The following is a 20,926-nucleotide window of genomic DNA, read 5'->3' as shown; positions in this document are numbered from 1 at the left end:
ATAAAATGTGTTTTTCTTAAACAGCAATTCCTAACTCTATTTTATTTAAAATAAATATCTATGTGTATGTTTTGTATACACTACTAAGAGTTCTTAAAATGTGGAATTCTGGTCTTTTTCCTTAATTACAAAAAAGGAGAAACTCCTGCCCACATCACACTCAGCAATGCTGTCTTTCTAACTGGCACTCTCCCCTTACCCAATTTATATTATGCTGTCAGTTGATTTTTTTCCTGAATCATGATATTCAACACATTGTCCCTGCATTATTTTCTGATTCAGAGTAATCAATCCAGGAACCACTAACAGATCTATTAATTCTTTGTGTGCATCACAGCAGAATCCTGGATAGCATCCTTAGATGCTAGGATGTTTATCTACTTAGTATGGTCTGGGAGCAGAAAAAATACTGAGAAAGTCAAAATAAATAAGTTTTTCCTATTTTAGTTCAAAATTCTAAAATGTAATGTTACATTTCCATTCTATGATGTTAATTTTAATCGCCAGTGACTTAGTGCTTAGTAACAATTATTCACTTCTGGGATTAAAATGCCCACTATAGACATCAATAAACAGAACAAAATCTGACTTATCCAGTTGTGTTTGCCAATCATAAATCTATTTTAATAAGCATCATATACCCTCACCTGAGTACCATGCCCAGTAAGAGAAAATGTATGTAACACATGTTGATATAATAATTAGAATAAACATATTAAATCCTATTTTTGTACTATGTATTTTCCAACCAAAGGGAAAATTCAATATTTTATTGTAATTATTTATAAATTATCCACTGTTAACTTTCAATAATCTGTGTGCAGATTATCCATCACAATCTTTAAACCCAAGATGGCTTTTTCCTGCAATTATGTTTTTAGAATAACTTCTTGCTTTATTGAGTTTTCTTACATGTGCTTACTGAATACAAGTATAGCTTAAGCCATGACATGACCTAAGTAAGAAGGTAAATATGCTGCTGGGGAAAAAATGTAATATAATGGCATTTCAAATCCAAGGAGAAATTATCTTTATAGTTTCCATTATCAGTTTAGATTTTTCAAGTTTCTGCTCCCTTAAATTTATGTAATGCATATGGATAGCATAGCAAATCTCTATGCCCACCCAGTAAGTATAACCTTCCTGGACCTGCATATTTTCTGTGCACCAAGCAAAAACGTCAGGTACTGAGTAGGTACAGTTGTTGAAAGTTTACTCTAAATATTGTATCAATTCTCCTGTTGTTTAATTGTTGTAGCTAAAGATAAGACCTAAGAACTATGAATTTCACTGTAATTTAATTAGTTACCTGACAATTCTTAGGAGGACTACTCCTTACTTCTCAGCTGTGGTGGATTATTAAGAACTAACTCTGATTATTTTTACTTAAGATTACCTGGGTTTTATTCTTTAACCAAAAGATGAAAAATATCATATACCTTGTATCCCACTAATAATAATTTCTGCTTAAAAATTAAAATGAAGCAATAACATGTATACATTAAATTGTGGTTCAGTAGTAACTGTCAAGACTTATGTGAGTCTTATGCCAGGTACTATTCTAAGTATTTTTCCCTTAATTCTTATAAAAACTTTATGAAATATATTCCATTGTTACCCTTATTTTATTTTATTTTTTAAATCTAAATTTTTTTATTTGAGCATAGTTGACACACAGTATTACATTAGTTTCAGTAATTATAACATAATGATTGGACAAATTTATACATTATGCTATGCGTATAGCTACCAACCGTCACCGTACAATGCTATTATGGTATCATTGACTATATTCCCTATTCTGTGCCTTTTATTCCTTGACTCACTCATTCCATAACTGAAAGCCTAGATCTACCACTCCCCTTTACCCATTTTGCCCCCTCCACAAACACCAGTTTGTTCTCTGTACTTACAGCTCCGATTCTGCTTTTTGTTTGCTTATTTATTCATTTGTTTTTTTAGATTCCACATATGAGTGAAAACATATCTTATTTAGTGTGAGTTATTTCACTTTTTACCCTCTAGGTCCCTCCATACTGTCACAAATGGAAAGGTCCCATTCTTTTTTATGGCTGTGTAATATTTGTGTGTGTGTGATATCTTTATCCATTCGTGTATCGATGGACAATTAGGTTGCTTCCATATCTTGGCCACTGTTATCTTTTTTTTTTTTTCAAAAAAACCTTATTTACAAAAATGGTTGGCTGCACAAACTGTAGTTTGCTGACCTAAAAAATTCAAGTATTAATCTTGATTGCCAAGTATCTTCGTGCCCCTTTACATTCTACACTAGAAGGTAGTGCCTCACTAATCTTACCTGGTGCCACCTCTGCCAAATTCCCTCAGTTTTGGGGGACATGGAAGTGGACTACATCTGGAAAAGACCCTGATTATGGTCTCAGTTCTGCCACCAGCTGCCTGAGTGACCTTGGGTCCATCATGCCCCTTCTCTTCCTCTCAGTTGCCCCTTGTAGAATTAGGGAGAGTCCAACTACATTATTTTTTTTTAATTTTATTATGTTATGTTAATCACCATACATCATTAGTTTTTGATGTAGTGTTCCATGATTCATTGTTTGTGCATAACACCCAGTGCTCCATGCAGAACGTGCCCTCTTTAATACCCATCACCAGGCTTACCCATCCCCCCACCCCCTCCCCTCTAGAACCCTCAGTTTGTTTCTCAGAGTCCATCGTCTCTCATGGTTCATCTCCCCCTCCGATTCCCCCCTTCATTTTTCCCTTCCTTCTTCTAATGTCCTCCGTGCTATTCCTTATGTGCCACGAATAAGTGAAACCGTATGATAACTGACTTTCTCTGCTTGACTTATTTCACTGTTGTCCTTATCTTAACAACTGAGAAAACGGAGGTGCAGAGAAATTAACTGGCTGAAGTTTCCATAGCACATAAGGGGCAGAACCGGTATTTGAATCCAGTGCAGTTTGGTTTCAGATCCCGTACACTTAACTACTAAATCATACTACCTCCTAGTTGACTTATCTGACCTTCTTTCTATTGAAAAGAACATACTCAAATGGTGCTTCCACCTCTCTCTCACATATATCTGAGTAAAACTCGAATGCCCGTTGTCTTTAACTCTCTTCCAGTGACAGCCTAGTCTGACAGCATAGGCAGGATTCAATGCCCTTCCTGTCCTAATCTCCTCTCTCACGTAGCACATAACCTGCTGGTCTGTCATAGATTTCCCCCACTGATGGTAATTCCTGACACAATAATTATTGAAAGACTGGCACACAACACAGCTCCTGGAAGATAGTACATGTTCAATAAATGTCTGTTGGATGAATGTTTGTAGGTCTTCCCGTTGGCATTTTAGGCTGCATCAAAGCAATCATATCCACAACTCACCACCACCACCATTACTCCGATTATCAACATTTGCATTTCTCCAGATTGAGACAAATTTCATATTTCTCTTTGAGATCTTTAAGATTTTTCTTTGAAGTTTCTTTGAAAACTTTAAGAAAGCGTAACCAAAACTATCCCAAGGGGGAGAAAAGGTCTTACCTTCTAAATCTTCTTTCTCAAAGTGTGTTTTGAGAATAGAACGAGTTCCACCTCTATCCACAACTGCCTCTTCGTCATTTCTCTGTAGCATGGGAAGAAAGAAGATTAAATGATATTACAATAGTTCCTCTTTATCCATGGGAATACTTTCCAAGACCCCCTGTGGATGCCTGAACTCGCAGATAGTACCAAACCCTATATAAACTATGTTTTTTGCTAAACATATATACTTATGATAAAGTATAATTTTTAAATTAGGCACAGTAAGAGGTTAACAATAATAATGATGAAATAAAACACTTAAAACAATATGCTGTAATAAAAGTTATGTGAACATGGTCTCTCTCTCAAAATATCTTATTGTACTATACGCACCCTTTTTATAATGATATGAGATGATAAAATGCCTATGTGATCAGATGAAGTGAGGTGAATAATGTAGGCACTGTGACATAGCATTAGGCTACTATCGACCTTCTGATGGTATGTCAGAAGGAAGATCATCTGCTTCCTGGCCATGGTTGACCTCAGGTCAATTACCACAGGTAAGAGTGGACTACTATACATATATTCTCTTAATTTCAGAGAATAAACAATAATATAATCTAATATTTTAGGGATTTAATTCAATCACTTAAACCTACTTGTACACAACTATTCTATTTGATTATCAATTGTTAGTTTAAAAAGAAAGAGACTAAAATTAAATTGACCACATATTCAGAGAAGGAATGTCATTTGATTTTCCATGAAATCAAAGGTAGTCATACATTCCAGTTGCCATCATTTGTTAATGAGATGTAAAACAGAAAACAGTTATCCTGACAATTTAGTAACATGCATTTTTATCTCTGATAAAGAATTCTCGTTAACAAGATGACATTTTGAACTCTACAAGGAAAATATGGAAATCATTAGTATTAACACTACTAATGCTATGGCAAGGTGAAGTAATTCCACTGCCATTTAAAATGAGGTTGGGGGGATCTAATCTCTTGAAAGCAATTAGTAGCAACTATTAGGTAAACTACAATTTTAATTACTTTGCTTCAGTATAATACATTTTATTCAAACTAAACTTTTAATTATAATCATATACATTAAGCCTTCATTCAGTATGTATATACATATGTATATTTTACTTATTTAAAATGGCTGGATGGAGACTCTTAACATTGTACATATGCTCAAAACGATACACTCACTCATTTGGTACTCAATAAAATAATGGGGGAGGGATAAGTATAATCCATTTAACCATACAGGAGTGAACAAGATACAAAATACTGAACAAAGCGAAATACAGATTATTTCCAAATTTTTTTGATTGCAAACACCTATGTAAAAACTGCCTTAAAAGTGAACACCGAACACAAAGGAGAAATGAAAAGGTAGACTGAAGATGAATGAATCTTCCGACATCTATTTCTAAGCCTGTTCTAGTATTTGACTAGCAGAAAAATTATAGATTTCTCTTTCTTCTTTGAAAGCTTTTTAATTCCCAGGCATAATCTTGATAAAGATTTGGCCTCCGTGTCTTACAAATCAGTATTGTCAACTGTAGGATTACTGACTACAGACATATTTCAACCTAGAAATATCAGCTCTTATGTGCTTCACAAGCAGCAAAACATAAGTAGAATAACATATTTTATACCCTATAGTCCTGTGTCTTTCAGAATTTGCTGAGGCAGGTCAGGGCAAAGTGTCTGAAATTGGAGTGAAAGAAACCTATACTACAAATGAAGGAATAAATGAAAATTGAGATAGGATTCTGAGCCTACTGCTCTTGTGTTTAGCAAAGTTTTAAAAATCTGTTGGTCTGGGCGCCCGAGTGGCTCAGTCAGTTAAGTGTCCACCTTCAGCTCAGGTCATGATCCCAGGGTCCTGGGATCAAGTCCCACATTGGGTACCCTGCTCAGTCGACAGTGGGCCTGTTTCTCCCTCTGAACCTCCCCCCGCCTGTGCTCACTCTCTCTTTCTTTCTCTCGCAAAAAATAAATAAATAAATAAATAAATAAATAAATAAATAAATAAATAAATAAAATCTTTTAAAAAAATCTGTTGGTCTGAGCAAAATAGCAATAGAAAAAACTACAGAATTATATATTTATATAATTTTCCTGAACCAGACAAATGCAAGTTTCAGCCTCTTGAGAATCTATTCTTGATTCATTTACAAATCACATTTATCCTCTGTACAGGACATATTCAAATATATGTCACATTGGAATGTATCTCTGCCCTCTGGAGTGTTATTAGGAAGAATGCCAAAAACTAAGTCATGCATCCATGTTCAGAGGTCAGAAGAAGCACTATTCCACTATATCTCATAATGGCAGCCTCTTAAAACAATTGCAAAATGGAAAGGTTTATATAAAATATAAGAAGATGTTTCCCCCTATACAATAAAATATTTAATTCTTATTTCAAGGGCCTGAATCAATTTTCAACTTATACAAAATGGTTTTTCTTCTTATTTTTATATGGCATATAAACTGTCCACACACAAAAAATAATTCTACACAATAGCTAATGTTAGGATATTGAGATAGGGCGCCTGGGTGGCTCAGTTGGTTGAACGACTGCCTTCGGCTCAGGTCATGATCCTGGAGTCCCGGGATCGAGTCCCACATCGGGCTCCCTGCTCAGCGGGGAGTCTGCTTCTCCCTCTGACCCTCTTCCCTCTCGTGCTTTCTATCTCTCATTCTCTCTCTCTCTGAAATAAATAAATAAAATTTAAAAAAAAAAAGGATATTGAGATAAAAGGAAATTTTGCAGCAGAAGTAGATGTGGAATCTAAATAGGAAATAGTTGATTATTTAATTACAATATGAATTACAAGTAGAAGTGCCCTAATTTTAATGTTTCATTGATTAAAAAGAAAGAACTTGAAACTAGAATATGAATGTAACTCAAAGTAAGTGACTCATTTTGCAGTTTTAAATAACTGTAAATACTCTCCAGATAGGCCAGAGAAACATCAAATGCATGATCTTTTATCCTGAAAATTCCCAAGATACAACTTAATACCAAGACATATACTGAAATTCCTCTACTTTGGTTATAGTTCAAAAGCTTATTTCAATATTATTAAAGAATTTTTAATAGAGTACTTCCCTTCCTCCTTATTACCAAGAGCGAGTAAACATGGGTGTGATGAAGAGAATCCAGGCTGTGCAATAATCCCAAATACACTAGTAAGAAAATTTTTATTTCACTTTTTACTGCCCCTTTTCGGATTTGTTGAAGATCAAATACAGTAATGTACCCTAATGTCCATATGTATTTACTCACTTGGAACAAATTTTATCACCATGTAGAGAGAGAACACATAAATCTATTACATTGCCTCTCAATACAATTGACCTTTGTTACACTATTGGGTGAACATTTATAAGATGATTTATTCCAGTAAATAGAATAAAACAATGTTTTAAAATTTGTGTGTTGGGGGGGATGACCCATGGTGAGAAATATACATTCAACACAGTCACATATTTATATATGTGTAAACAAAACAAAACTTTCACAAACCAACATTTATTCTTTTTTTTATTATGTTATGTTAATCACCATACATTACATCATTAGTTTTGATGTAGTGTTCCGTGATTCATTGTTTGCATATAACACCCAGTGCTCCATTTACTACATGCCCTCTTTAATACCCATCACCAGGCTAACCCATCCTCCAGCCCCTTCCCCTCTAGAACCCTCAGTTTGTTTCTCAGAGTCCATAGTCTCTCATGGTTCATCTCCCCCTTCGATTTCCAACATTTATTCTAACTATAAACCATGCAGTATGATATTTTCTATTCCAGGGTATTCTATTTCATTTAAAAATACTAGTCACTATCCTTTAAATTTATTTCAGTACTTAAAAATGAGTTGTGACCTGCAATTTGAAAAACACTGATACAAACTATGGCCCTGAAACCGTAACAGGAATTAAGTCACACAGAAATCACATCTTAAATCCATTTACACAGGACTCTAACCAATCGAACAAACAATAATACTATACCTTTCAATTCAATATTTTTCAATTTTTGAAATTTCTGTCATGTTAAGTGTAGGGACATATTATTATAATTACATATATTACATATCTTTTGCTAAACTATTTTTACTTTGTTTTTCTTTCCACCAGGAAAGTAATTGCTCTACCTAGTTTGACTTAAGTACTTTTCTCCATGTCTTCCCAAGAAAGAAGGAACAAATACTATTATCTATGATCCTCTCCAGTTAAAACCTGCTTATGACTAAATTGAATTTGTATTCAGCTATTTTATATTATTTTTTTTATTTGACAGAGAGAAAGATAGTGAGAGCAGGAACACAAGCAGGGGGAGTGGGAGAGGGAGAATCAGGCTTCCTGTCAAGTGGGGAACCTGATGAGGGGCTCAATCCCAGGACCCGGGGATCATGACCTGAGCCAAAGGCAGATGCTTAATGACTGAGCCACCCAGGCACCCCCAGCTATTTTAAAGGCAAACACCATATAATTGGCATAATCCAAATGCATTTTATAATTTTCTACAATATGATTACTTCTAAACATTAAGACATTTGTGTTTTGAATACAAATGTATATAAATGTAAATTGGGAATATTTCTACCCCCAAGGAAAGTTTTTAGAGGGAAGAGTTTTGCTGTCATTATTTTTACTGAACAATTACTAGAGAGCAATAGCAGAAAAAAGAGCTTTCTAGCTCAGCTCTCACATTTGAAGTGACCTTGAACAAGTACACTCTCTCGTGAAAAAGCAACTAATATCAGCTAGCACATTTAAGTGTTAAAATAGTCAGATAAAGATATATCAACAATTTCTTCTAGAATTGTTTGAAAATACCATTAAGCTCTCTATAAATGTATAAAACATATATTTTTCTGATTTACCATAACTCTTGAGCACAGTCTTCACAGAAATAAACTTTCCTAATTTTATAAAACAAAATCTAACAGTAATCCCATTAGCAAGACAATTCAAACTTTTCATGTCCTTTTGAAAATTCTCATCCCATTTGAGATTGGGTTAATAGAAGAGTGAGCAGTTCATTTTCATTTCAGTATTCTTTCTTCCCTAGAACTATTTATCATATCAATTTTTAAAAAGCAACCATTTCCTCAATAAATGATACTGGGAGAACTGGATAGCCACATGCAAAAGAATGATACTGGACCACCTTTAACACCATACACAAAAATAAACTCAAAATGGATTAAAAACCTAAATGTGAGACATGAAACCATAAAAATCCTAGAAGAGTCAAAAAGGATTAAAGACCTAAATGTGAAACATGCAACCATAACATTCCTAGAGGAGAACAGAAGCAGTAATTTCTCTGACATCAGTCATACCAACATTTTTCTAGATATGTCTCCTAAGCAAGCAAAACAAAAGCAAAAAAAACTACTGGGACTGCATCAAAATAAAAACTTTTGTGCAACAGAGGAAACCATTAACAAAACAAAAAGGCAACCTACTGAATGGAAGAAGATATTTGCAAAAGATATAGCCAATAAAGGGTTAATGTCCAAAATATATAAAGAACTTATACAACTCAACACCAGAAAAGAAATCTGATTAAAAATGGGTAAAGGGGGCACCTGGGTGTCTCAGTTGGTTGCGGGTCCACTCTTGGTTTTGGCTCAGGTCGTGATCCAGGGTCGTGAGATTGAGCCCCATGTTGGGCCATGCTCAGCAGAGAGTTTGCTTCAGATTCTCTCCCTCTCCCTCTGCCCCTCCCCCTTCTCACACATTCTCTCTCTCTCTCTCTCTCTCTCTCTCTCTCTCTCAAATAAATAAATAAATAAATCTTAAAAGAAAATGGGCAGAAGTCTTGAATAGACATTTTTTCCAAAGAAGACATACAAATAGCCTACAGACACATGAAAAGATGTTCGATATAGCTAATCATCAAGGAAATGCAAATCAATCAGATATCATCTTACACCTGTTAGAACAGGTAAAATCAAAAAGGCAAGAAATAATAAGTGTTAAAGAGGATGTGGAGAAAAAAGAAGCCTCATATACTTTTGATGTGAATGTAAATTGGCACAGCTACTGTGGAAAACAGTAAGGAGATTCCTCCAAAATTTAAAAATAGAATTACTGTATGATCCAGTAATTCCACTACTGGGTATTTACACAAAGAAAATAAAACACTAATTTGAAAAGATATATACACCCCTATGTTCATTGCAGCACTATGTACAGTAACTAAGATATAGAAGCAATCTAAGTGTCCATCAATAGACAAATGAGTAAGGAAGATATGGTATATAGTATATATATAATGAAATATTACACAGTCATAAAAAAGGTCATCTTGCTATTTGAGACAACATGGATGGACTTAGAGGGTATTTATGCTAAATGAAATACGTTAGACAAAGAAAGACAAATACCATATGATTTCACTTGTAGTGGAATCTTTAAAAAAATGACTAAACAAACAAAAAGCAGAATCAGACCTATAAATACAGAGAACAAACTGATGGTTGCCAGAGGGGAGGTGGGTGGGGGTTGGGCAAAAGAGATGAAGAGGAGTGGAAGATACAGGCTTCCAGTTATGGAATGAATAAATCACGGAAATAAAAGGCACAACATAAGGAATATAGTCAATGATATTGTAATAGGGATGTATGGTGACAGATGGTAGCTACACTTGCAGCAAACATAGCATAATGTATAAACTTGTCGAATCACTGAAACTAATGTAACATTATGTGTCAACTATACTCAAATTTAAAAAAAGCAACAACATTTTCTGACTTTTTATTAGGTATTAGGATAATATGGTATGCTATATATACTCCACTAGCCATTACAGAACCACTTTCCACTCTTTTCCACCATGCTCTCTGTATCTTTGTGGACTGCATCACCAGGTTCCCTTGCAATCTAACTTCCTATTGAGCTCAGCCAGTGAGAGAGAATGAGACTGGATATGGGAGCGAGAGATATGGGCCCTGTTGAGCCATAATTTGGCAATAGCTGTATTTCTCTATCACAGACAAAATCTTGTCACCTGACTCCCCTATAGCTCTAGATCTTGCCAGTTTGCATTAACTGTTCCCACATCTTGTGCCTTCAGGCCTAGAAATAGTGACAGTTTTCTGTTGCTACAAGTTCCTGAAATTTCATCAACCCTGTTGATTTCCCTTTATCCTGTCTATGCCTTTAAAAAATAGTCCCTTCATTAAAACTTTTTATCATGCTTTTCAAGTGACTCTTTCCTGCTGTGACCCTAACCTATATATATGTGTCATGTTTAGTGAATAAAATCCATGACATTAAATTTTGTGGAGATGGACATATAATCAAAATGGCAACCTATGCACAAAACTTTGACTAGGAAATACTGATTAAAAAATACTGTTGAATGAAGGGTAGAGGATAAAATGGTGGGAAACAGACTCTGAGTCATCAAAGAACTCTCAATAGGCATGATTAATTCAAGAATACTCAATTTCTGAAAGAAATGAAAAGAGGACATAGAATAAAATTCTAGATGTGTGAGAGGGAGTGAAAAAAGAATAATCAATTAGGAGTACTTTACACTGGCAAAGAATGTTCCCCATAACTCAAGAAATGTATGTATACATTTCTACCCATGAGGTGTCTTTTTTGCCATTTCAAAATATTTTCTTTAGTATCATAAAATATTTTCGTGAACAAAGTGAGCTAACACATGCACCAAGGTGCCTTTTGATAAGATTATCCTTCTAACTCCAGCCCCCACTCCCACATCAAGGTAGGTGTGAGATTGGAGAAATGAATATAGCAGATGGTACAGATAGAAAAAAAATCAATAAAAAGTATGGAATATTGTGCTTGGTTATTTTTCTATGTTGCAACAAAACAAAACATTTTAGTGCAAACAGTTAATTTTTCCTCTTTTCCATTTAAGTCTGATGGAGAAAAAAAGTACTTTTTTAATTCAGTTTACAGGGTCTCTCTCAGCCTATGGATTAATATCTTGGCTAATATAAATGAAACATTTTCCACTACTGATTTAATGAGGAGAAATATATAGACACACATATTTTATAAACATGATCTGAGAGTTAGTTTTTTAAGTGTTTGTTATTTTTATTATCTTTTACTTTAAATTATGAAACTAAGAAAACTGAACATTAACACTTGGATTCAACATTAATATTCAATATATGCATCTGTATTTACTCTAGAGGCTATTTTTTCATTACCTTGTAAGTTAAAGTATTATACAAGTATTAAAAAGTCAACCATTTAATCTCTAATTTTACTATGCTATATTAAATAGGACAAGAGATATGAAAGCATCGTCAGAAATTAACGTATCATAGGAGTTCAATAAATGCTAGCCAAACTGGAATCTAAGCATAAGCCAAGCCTAACTTTAAATTCCATTTAGCTTATTATATTTTCATAAAATAAATAAACCCACCTATTTACTAGGATATTGCTTTGAAACTAGGTAGAGTGTGGTATCTACTCTAAAATGTAGACTATACTATCTCATGGTAATACAAGTTAAATCTGTCTTATGTGTTGTATTAATTGAGTTATAGGAAACATTTACTCTAAAGTATCCCAGGGGCACCTGGGTGGCTCAGTTGGTTGAGCATCCGACTCCAGACTTCAGCTCAGGTCATGATCTCAGGGTCCTGGGATGCAGCTCCACATCAGGCTCGGGCTCTGCACTCAGCATGGAGTTTGCTTGAGATTCTCTCTCCCTGTCCCTATGCCCCTCCTGTTCATTCTCCCTGTCTCTCTCAGATAAATAAATAAATCTTTTTAATATTTTTTAAAAAATAAAATAGCCCAATAAATCACTCTTTCCCCCCTGTATTTTTAACAGTCAGTTGAGTTCCTTTCCAAAATACTGAGTTGGGGAGATGGCAGTTAGGTTTCATTTACTTATACAAAATAAATGTGCTATTTCATTTTTATTTTTTTATTTTCTTTTAAGATTTTATTTATTCATTTGAGACAGAGAGAGCACAGCAGGGGGAGAGGCAGGGAGAGAGGGAAAAGCAGACTCCCCACGGAGCTGGGAGCCTGATGTGGTACTCAATCCCAGGACCCTGGGATCATGACCTGAGCCGAAGGCAGACACTTAACCATCTGAGCCACCCAGGTGCCCCGTTATTTCATCTTTAGGCATATAAGAAAAAAAATGGAACTGAGGATAAGAATTGGAGAATAAAATGCTATCAGAGGAATAGGGCTAAGTGGCATAAACTAAATCATCATGTAAAAATTTCAAGATTTTTCTCATCTCATTTACTTGGAACACTCCACCCATGTAAACCTTAAAGACCAGTTGGTAGACTACACAGTTAAGTCAGTAAATTAAAACCTTCCAATGGTAAGTTATTTCTGGCTCAGGATAAACTTCATCAGCACATACAGTATTATTATTATTACTGCCACTGTAATCCAAAGAATACTATCTCTCCTACTGGTCCTAACATCTGATGGGGTTTTTTTGGGTTTGTGGGGGTTTTTTTTAGATTTTATTTATTTATTTGACACAGAGAGAGATAGCGAGAGCAGGAACACAAGCAGAGAGAGTGGGAGAAGGAGAAGCAGGCTTCCCACTGAGCAGGGAGCCCGATGAGGGAATCAGTCCCAAGACCCTGGGATCATGACCTGAGCCGAAGGCAGACGCTTAACGACTGAGCCACCCAGGCACCCCTAACATCTGAAAGTTTAAGGATAAAAAGTATTTGAGAAGTTAAGACCAGTTTTAATTAGCCGATAGTATTTTAAAAGGCACTAATACCCGTGCAATTGAGTTCCTGCCTTTTTGTCCACCTGAAGCCCCCAATTTGTTTTGAATTGTGGATGATTCCAGCCTTTTTCTTAAGAGTCCTTCTAGAGCCTCAGTTCTGCATATGAACCCAATTGGTACCCAGAAAATGATATTAACGGCTGCTAGATTTCCTTATTGTTGCTTCATTCTGTCTTTTGTCTCTTCATGTTGCTTGCTCATAAGTGTCCTACGAGGCTCCATCTGTCTTGTAGGCCTTCCTTCATTTGTCCCGCTGTGTCTTTCTTTAAGCATCTGACACATCCCCATGGGCTTGTTTGGTGCTCAGGTCCAAGTTCTTGCTGGTATGGCTATCCCTTTACTGCTGATGCTCCCATTTAGGAGGTCAAGAGAAAGGCAGTGTTGGATAAACACTGAGAGTTTGTATGTGGGACTATACCTGAATTTAAGTGTTGTTTCAGTTAACTCCTAGTTGTGTGATTTTAGGCATCTTATGTAATCTGTATGTCGAGTGACTTATTAATACATGTAAAGTTCTTGAATTTGCTAATCAAGTTCTCAGTAAATGTTATTTATTATTATGTTATTTTTATGATTATTTGTATCATTAGGGCCACAAAAATAAATAAAACACGGTTGCTTCCCTCAAAGAGCTTACAGACTTCACATTAAGTATAACAACAATGGCATTATGAAAGAAATTCATATAGGAGACATTCAACCATAACAGTTACTATTTTTCTCCAAGAAGGTCAGTAAAGACTCCATCGAAAGGGACACTTGAGCTGATTTTTTAAAAAATCACTGCATCTTTGTCAGGCAGACAAGGGGGGCAAATTAGTAGTTCAGTCACAAGTATCAAGACAAGATCCTGGTTATTTGAAGAAGGGTGAAAGATATTAGTTGGACCCAGAGCAAGATTGGATACTAAATTACCAAGCTACTGATTTTGTTCTCCTAACAATCCAAATGCCTGCAAAGAAAACTTCTAAAACCCAGGACAAGACTGAAAATCTTAATATGAAAAAGTTGGACTTCTAGAAATTAGAAAAATTATATATATATATATATATATAATATATAATCCTTAAAATTGAAAACTCCATAGATGAGTAAAACAAGTAGACTGGACAAATGATATACAAATTAGGGAACTGGCAAAAAGATCTGAAAAAATTACACAGAACATAGCATAGAATGATAAGGATATGAAAAATATGAAATAGATAATTTTTAAAAGATTTTTATATATTTATTTGAGAGGGAGAGAGAGAGAGAGAAAGAGAGCACAAGCAGGGGGAGGGGCAGAGGGAGAGGGAGAAGCAGATTCCCTGCTGAGCAGGAAGCCCAACTTGGGGCTTGATCCCAAGATCCGAGATCATGACCTGAGCTGAAGGCAGATGCTTAACCGACTGAGCCACCCACGTGTCCCTAATATAGATAATTTTAAAAATGAGGATAATATGATGAACTAACATATACCTAAATGGATTTCTAGAAGATAAGAATAGAAAAAATGAGGAAGAAGTACTATTTGAAAATAATAGGTGAACATTTTCCAGAATTGATAAAACACATGAATCCACAGATTCAGGAATCACAATGAATCACAAACAGGATAATTAAAGAACAATTCACACCTCCACATACCATGTGCAACTGCAGAATGACACATCTTAAAGCAGCAAAGGAAAAAGAAAAGATAACCTACATAGGAATGACAAACTAACAAAAATAGAGGCCAGAAGACAGTAACATAATATCTTCAGAATGCTAAGGAAAAATCATTGTAAATCTAGAAGTGGATACCCAGCTAAGTTATCATTCAAGAAACCCACTTCAGATAAACAGAAACTGTGAGAATTTATCACTAAGGCATACTTTGTAAAGAGATTTAAAAGTATATACTTCAGAAAAACAATAATCCCAGAGAGGATGTCTGAGATGCAAGAAGGAATCCTGAGCCAAGAAACTGAAGGACATGAACAAATATAAAGAAAATAAAAATGAGTTTAAAAACCAACTTCATGATTTCTAGAATCCTTTCTAGTTGTACAATAGCTGATTTATTTTTATACTGTTTTCTACTTCAGTGTAAATAAGGGTCATTTTTGGTTTGCATTCATGTAGCTATCTGTGCTCTCACCTAAGACAATAACATTTATAACTCTTCCATATATCAGCACCCTTCTCCACTGCTGTCACCCCAAATCCTGATAGTTTTACTGATATACTATAGACTTATAGTATCAATTAGTATCAATTATAAGAAGGGGATAAAGTATATGTATACATTTTAGAATTAGCAATCTTTTTCTTTTTTAAAATTTTTTATTTAAATTCAATTTAATTAACATATAGTGTATTATTAGTTTCAGAGGTAGAATTTAGTGATTCATCAGTTGCATATAACACCCAGTGCTCATTACATCAAGTGCCCTCTTTAATGCCCATCACCCAGTTACCCCATCTCCCCACCTACCTCCCCTCCAGCAACCGTCAGTTTGTTTCCTAGAGTTAAGAGTCTTATGGTTTGTCTCCCTCTCTGTTTTCACCTTATTTTATTTTTCCTTCCCTTCCCCTATGTTCATCTGTTTTGTTTCTTAAATTCCACATATGAATGAAATCATGTGATATTTGTCTTTCTCTGACTGACCTATTTTGTTTAGCATAATACCCTCTAGTTCCATCCATGTCATTGCAAATTGTAAGATTTCATTCTTTTTGTAGGTGGAGTAATATTCCATTTTATATATATATAATTAATACCAGACCTTCTTTATCTATTCATCTGTTGGACATCTGGGCTCTTTCCATATTTTGGCTATTGTGGACACTGCTGCTGTAAACATTGGGGTGCATGTGCCCCTTCGAATCACTATGTTTGTATCTTTTGGATAAAAACCTAGTAGTGCAATTGCTGGGTTGTAGGGTAGTTCTAATTTTAACTTTCTGAGTAAACTCCATACTGTTTTCCAGAGCTGCACCAGTTTGCTTTCCCACCAACAGTGTAAGAGAGTTCCCCGTTCTCTGCACTGTCACCAACATCTGTTGTTTCCCGAGTTGTTAATTTGACTGGTGTGAGGTAGTATTTCATTGTGGTTTTGATTTTTTTTTAAGATTTTATTTATTTATTTGAGGGAGAGAGAGCATGAGCAGGGGGAGGGGGAGGAGCACTGGGAAAGGGAGAGGGAAAAGCTGACTCCCCCACTGAGTGCAGAGCCCAGTGCAGGGCTGATCTGAGGACCCCAAGACCACCACCCAAGCTGAAGTCAGACACTCAACTGACTGAGCCACCCAGAAGCCCCAATTAGTAATTTTTACTGTTTCCACAGTAAGGACTTGTTCTTTACAACTTAGTAAGAATCTACACAATTCGAGCACTACAGAAGTATTTGGCCTTCTCATCATAAACTAGGACAGTTCTGAGTTGTCCTACATACACAATAGTAAATTATATGAATTATTTAAACAGAAATAAGCTCATAGTGTCTGTATTTTAATGATTTATAGGTGAAGTGGGCTTGCATATTCAATAATTAGATGGAAAGAAGTTTCCTAATATAAGCAAAACCAAACCAAGCCAGAGAATGGGGATAATAAAATAATATTTATAAGGCATTATGGATTAAATAAACAGAAAAATTTTAAGATATTTTTAGGTAAATAAAATGGTACTGAGGAGTGAGATAAATAAAACATTAGAAGATGAAATTCAGCGATAAGAAAACAAGCAGTGAAAGGAGATACTTTGAGTATACCCATGAGTGATGAAAAGTGTAGTGTTTAAATACTTAAAAAGCAAAATAAGCTAGTCTAAGCAGTTTGGTGATTTTTTTCTTTAACCTCAGTGATTGTTTATTAGTGATATGCTCTACAGTATCATTAATAAAGTGGTAGAAACCTGATTAGTGATGCAGTTACAAAAAATCGACTTCTGTTATATTTAATACCAACTTTAAGCAAAGTGATTTTCCTATACAAATGCCAAAAATGTGAGAAATGGAGAAGAGAGGGCCATTTTATTTACTTTCCCCTTTAGATCTAAAAAAGAACAAAACCAACCAACCTGTGTTCTTAAATTCTTTAACTCAAAATTTTAAAATTCAAGGGTTATATAGAAAGAAAATTAAAAACCCTAAATGTGGGGGGAAATGGAATTAAATTAGAAATGGGAAATGTGAAAAAGGCAAAGGACGAATAAAAATGTATACAGTTGACCCTTGAACAATACGGGTTGGAACTGTGTGGGTCCACTTATATGCAGATTTTTTTCAATAAATACATTAAGTGTATTTTCTCTGCCTTATGATTTTCTTAATAGCACTTTCCAGAATATAATACATATAACATACAAAATATGTTAATTAATTGATTCTCTTATCAGTAAGGCTTCAGGTCAACAGTAGATTATCAGTAGTTAAGTTTTGGGGGAATCAAAATTATACATGGGTTTTCAACTGTGTGTGGGGGTTAGCACCCCAACCCCTGCATTGTTCAACTCTCTTAAGAAGATGAATAACTTCTTATATTTGCTTAACTACTTATTCCCTTCACAAGACCAAAGACTATTATTGATGTTCAATTGAGATGTTAGAATTTCCTCTATGTAGAAGAACAAAAGCCCAATTATTAGAAACTTATGTGAATAATCTGTTCCTCTACTTATTATATAATAGAAACAGCCAAAACTGATTTGTACCTAGCATTATAGCTATAAATATTTCTTATTTATTAAACTCATTCTGTCGATAGGCACTTAGAAAAGGTCCGTAAGAGGAAGCAGAGTAGTCGCTAAGAAAATCTCTAAAACCAGACAACCAGGATTTATATCCAGTTTTGATACTTACTACTTACTTAACCATTTGACTTTGAGCAAGTTCTTTCTGTCTTGGTTTCCTCAAATGCAAAATGGGGATTACAGTATTTACTTTATATGGTTTTTAGGAAGATTAAATGAGTTACATATTGCTAACCTGCATAAAATAGTACCTGGGAGTTCTACATTAGTATTAGTTAAATAAATACACTTTATCTTATATAATCCTCCCAATGGTTTCAGAAGGTAAATATTTTTATCCCTACTTCAAAGATGAAGAATCTGAAGCTCAGTTAAGATAGACTAAATGACTTGCCCAAGAGTATAACTTGCACAACTAATATGAGACAGGATTAGGATTTGAATCAAATTTTATATGACTTTAAAATTCATGTTCTTTCTACTGTGTGACATACTGCTTCATTTTCTCAAAACTTAGCCATTTTTCTCCCAATTTTAACATACCACATAAATAACATTAACAGTAACAATAGATATTTTAGGAAAAAAATTAAATGGCACTCAAGCTTCTTTCTAAATTTTACAATTTTCTACATTTTCCTCTAATCTATATAAGAATATATATGCATATACAGTTATATATTTTGATTTTTTAATCTTAAAGTGTGATTGTTACTAACGTTCACAATATTGTGTTGTCCTCTTTCTCTTCCTGGATACAAGAAAAATATTATACATTTCTCAGGGACTTGTAGTAACTAGTGTTGACCAAAGGGGCATAAGCAAAAGTTATGGTGTGTCACGTCTGGGCCATTTAAAAGTAGTCCTTTAAAATGCAATAGAATGATAGAATGTGCTTTTGTATGAAATGAAGAAAGGTCTTAAAGGAAGAACTTAAGGAAACAGAGAGTAAAGAACATATTCTTTGGTGTAGAAATAGCTAAGTGAGAGCAGAGATTTTAAAATGAAAAGGGATGAAAATAATGGAACTGTGAGGAAAAAACAATGAAAAATGTCTAAAAGAAAGGGTCCACGTTACAAGGAAAGAATGAAAAAAAATGTAGACGCCCCCAACAGGTAATTTTAAGTATGTGAATAAAGAAAGGGTAATATTGACTTAAAACTTTAAAACTGGAAATATTAGAATAATGGACTTGAAATATGGCTTCTGGGAAGATTCTAAAATCATCCAATCCATGATTCTCATTTTAAAGATGAGAAAACTCAGGACACCACAACGTTTAAACAAAAATCTCAGTTAATCACACAACACGGCTTCTGTTTCCTCTCTACTTCAGATTCCTCCATCTTCTGAAGTTTGTGAAAGAAATCAGTCTGTTTGGAGAACACACACCAAACCAAGAAATGAATTAATATGACATTGAAGATAAGCTTTTCTCATTTTAGGCAAATAATCAGTTTTCATAAGTCCATGATGACAACAAAAAGGACCAGAGAAAGGAACACAATTGCCTGCTAAATTGCCTGCTTTTGAGATGAAAAATCCATTAACATTGACCATGTAGTAGTTGCATTTGTAATTTAAAATGTGAAAACATTTAGGGGCCCTGGGTGGCTCAGCCAGTTAAGCATCTGACTTGGGCTCAGGTCATGATCTCTGGGTCCTGGGATCAGCAGTGAATCTACTTCTCCCTCTTCCTCTCCCCCAGCTTGTGCACACTCAATCTCTCTCTCTCTCAAATAAATAATACAATATTTAAAAAATAAATAAAAATGTGAAAACATTTAAAAGAAAATCCAGTTAATTATGAACTGGTCATCTCCAATGAATAAAAGTCCTTTTAATAGATAAAATATGAATTTTATATACATGAAAGCTTATATAAGAATTTATTTTCTTAAATAATAGTAACTTGGAAAAGAATACTTTAACATGCATTATATATGTATATCTCATTTATTTCCAAGTTTCTAGAGAATTTTCAAGGAGGGAAGGGGAATAGGAAGAACAAAGAAAGATATGACCTCAAATTCTACAGAAATATTACAATATTTCTGATTGTAATTCTGATTGACTCAGTCAATCAAATGATCGGCAAGCAGCCACATACAGTTAGCTATGACTACCCTAACATCAAGTAACTGAAAAGTACTGATTGCCATTATGGTTTGAAGAAGATACATCTTTAAAGCAAAAAGCCATAATTTATATGTGAGACAATGCCTTGAAGCCCAATATTTAGTGTTTAGTGTCTATCCTCGCTTAATTTTATTGTGTTTGTTCCTAATTTTGTCACACAGGTGTTCTACAGAACAATTTCAATTTTTATAATTTTTATAATTGTTAATTAATATTATCTTAATTATATATATTAATTTTATTGGAGAGAATAATATATAATAATATACATTAATCATACATATTAATTATATTGGAGAGAATGCAATAATACCACTAACTGATGCTTAAACTGAATCTTAAAGGACAAATAAGATTACAAGGAATAAAAAGAAGAGCATTCCAAGCAAATGGCACAACTTATACAAAAGCTTGTGATATCTGTGACTTCAAAAGATACAAATCCCCACTATTTTTAATTTGACAGGTTTTTTTTCTTTAGACATCCCAAATGATTATAACATCCTGGTGAAGAAAGCATTAATACTATTACTTTTATTGTAATATTTTGTATGAGGAAATTCAGATACATTCAAGCTTTACAATAAGGCAATAGTAGAGCTAGAATTAGAACTAAAATTTTAAAGAATTAAAACTAAAATTTTGTTTTTCTGATGGCAATCTGAATGGTCAATCACTGGATAATTCTAACTCTGCACTCTGATATCGTTAGTCTCTCAGCTGTCTGACTTTTCTCAGTGTTCCATATA

General features: G+C 34.3%; 1 protein-coding gene across 6 annotated transcripts in view; it reads right to left on the bottom strand.

The window, feature by feature from the left end:
* Positions 1 to 20,926, bottom strand: part of SLC4A10 (solute carrier family 4 member 10) — a 301,324-nt gene that overhangs the window by 181,782 nt on the left and 98,616 nt on the right. For all 6 annotated transcript variants that reach the window (XM_027590053.2, XM_027590051.2, XM_027590050.2 and 3 more), the window contains exon 2: positions 3,530 to 3,611. In XM_027590053.2, coding sequence (XP_027445854.1) covers positions 3,530 to 3,611 — 82 coding nt within the window. The remainder of the gene's footprint in view (positions 1 to 3,529; positions 3,612 to 20,926) is intronic.

Source organism: Zalophus californianus, chromosome 3, assembly GCF_009762305.2.
Source record: "Zalophus californianus isolate mZalCal1 chromosome 3, mZalCal1.pri.v2, whole genome shotgun sequence".
In the NCBI taxonomy this organism is placed as follows: Eukaryota; Metazoa; Chordata; class Mammalia; order Carnivora; family Otariidae; genus Zalophus; species Zalophus californianus.
Note: the sequence above shows the minus strand (reverse complement) of the source record. Positions and strands in the feature narration are given on the sequence as shown.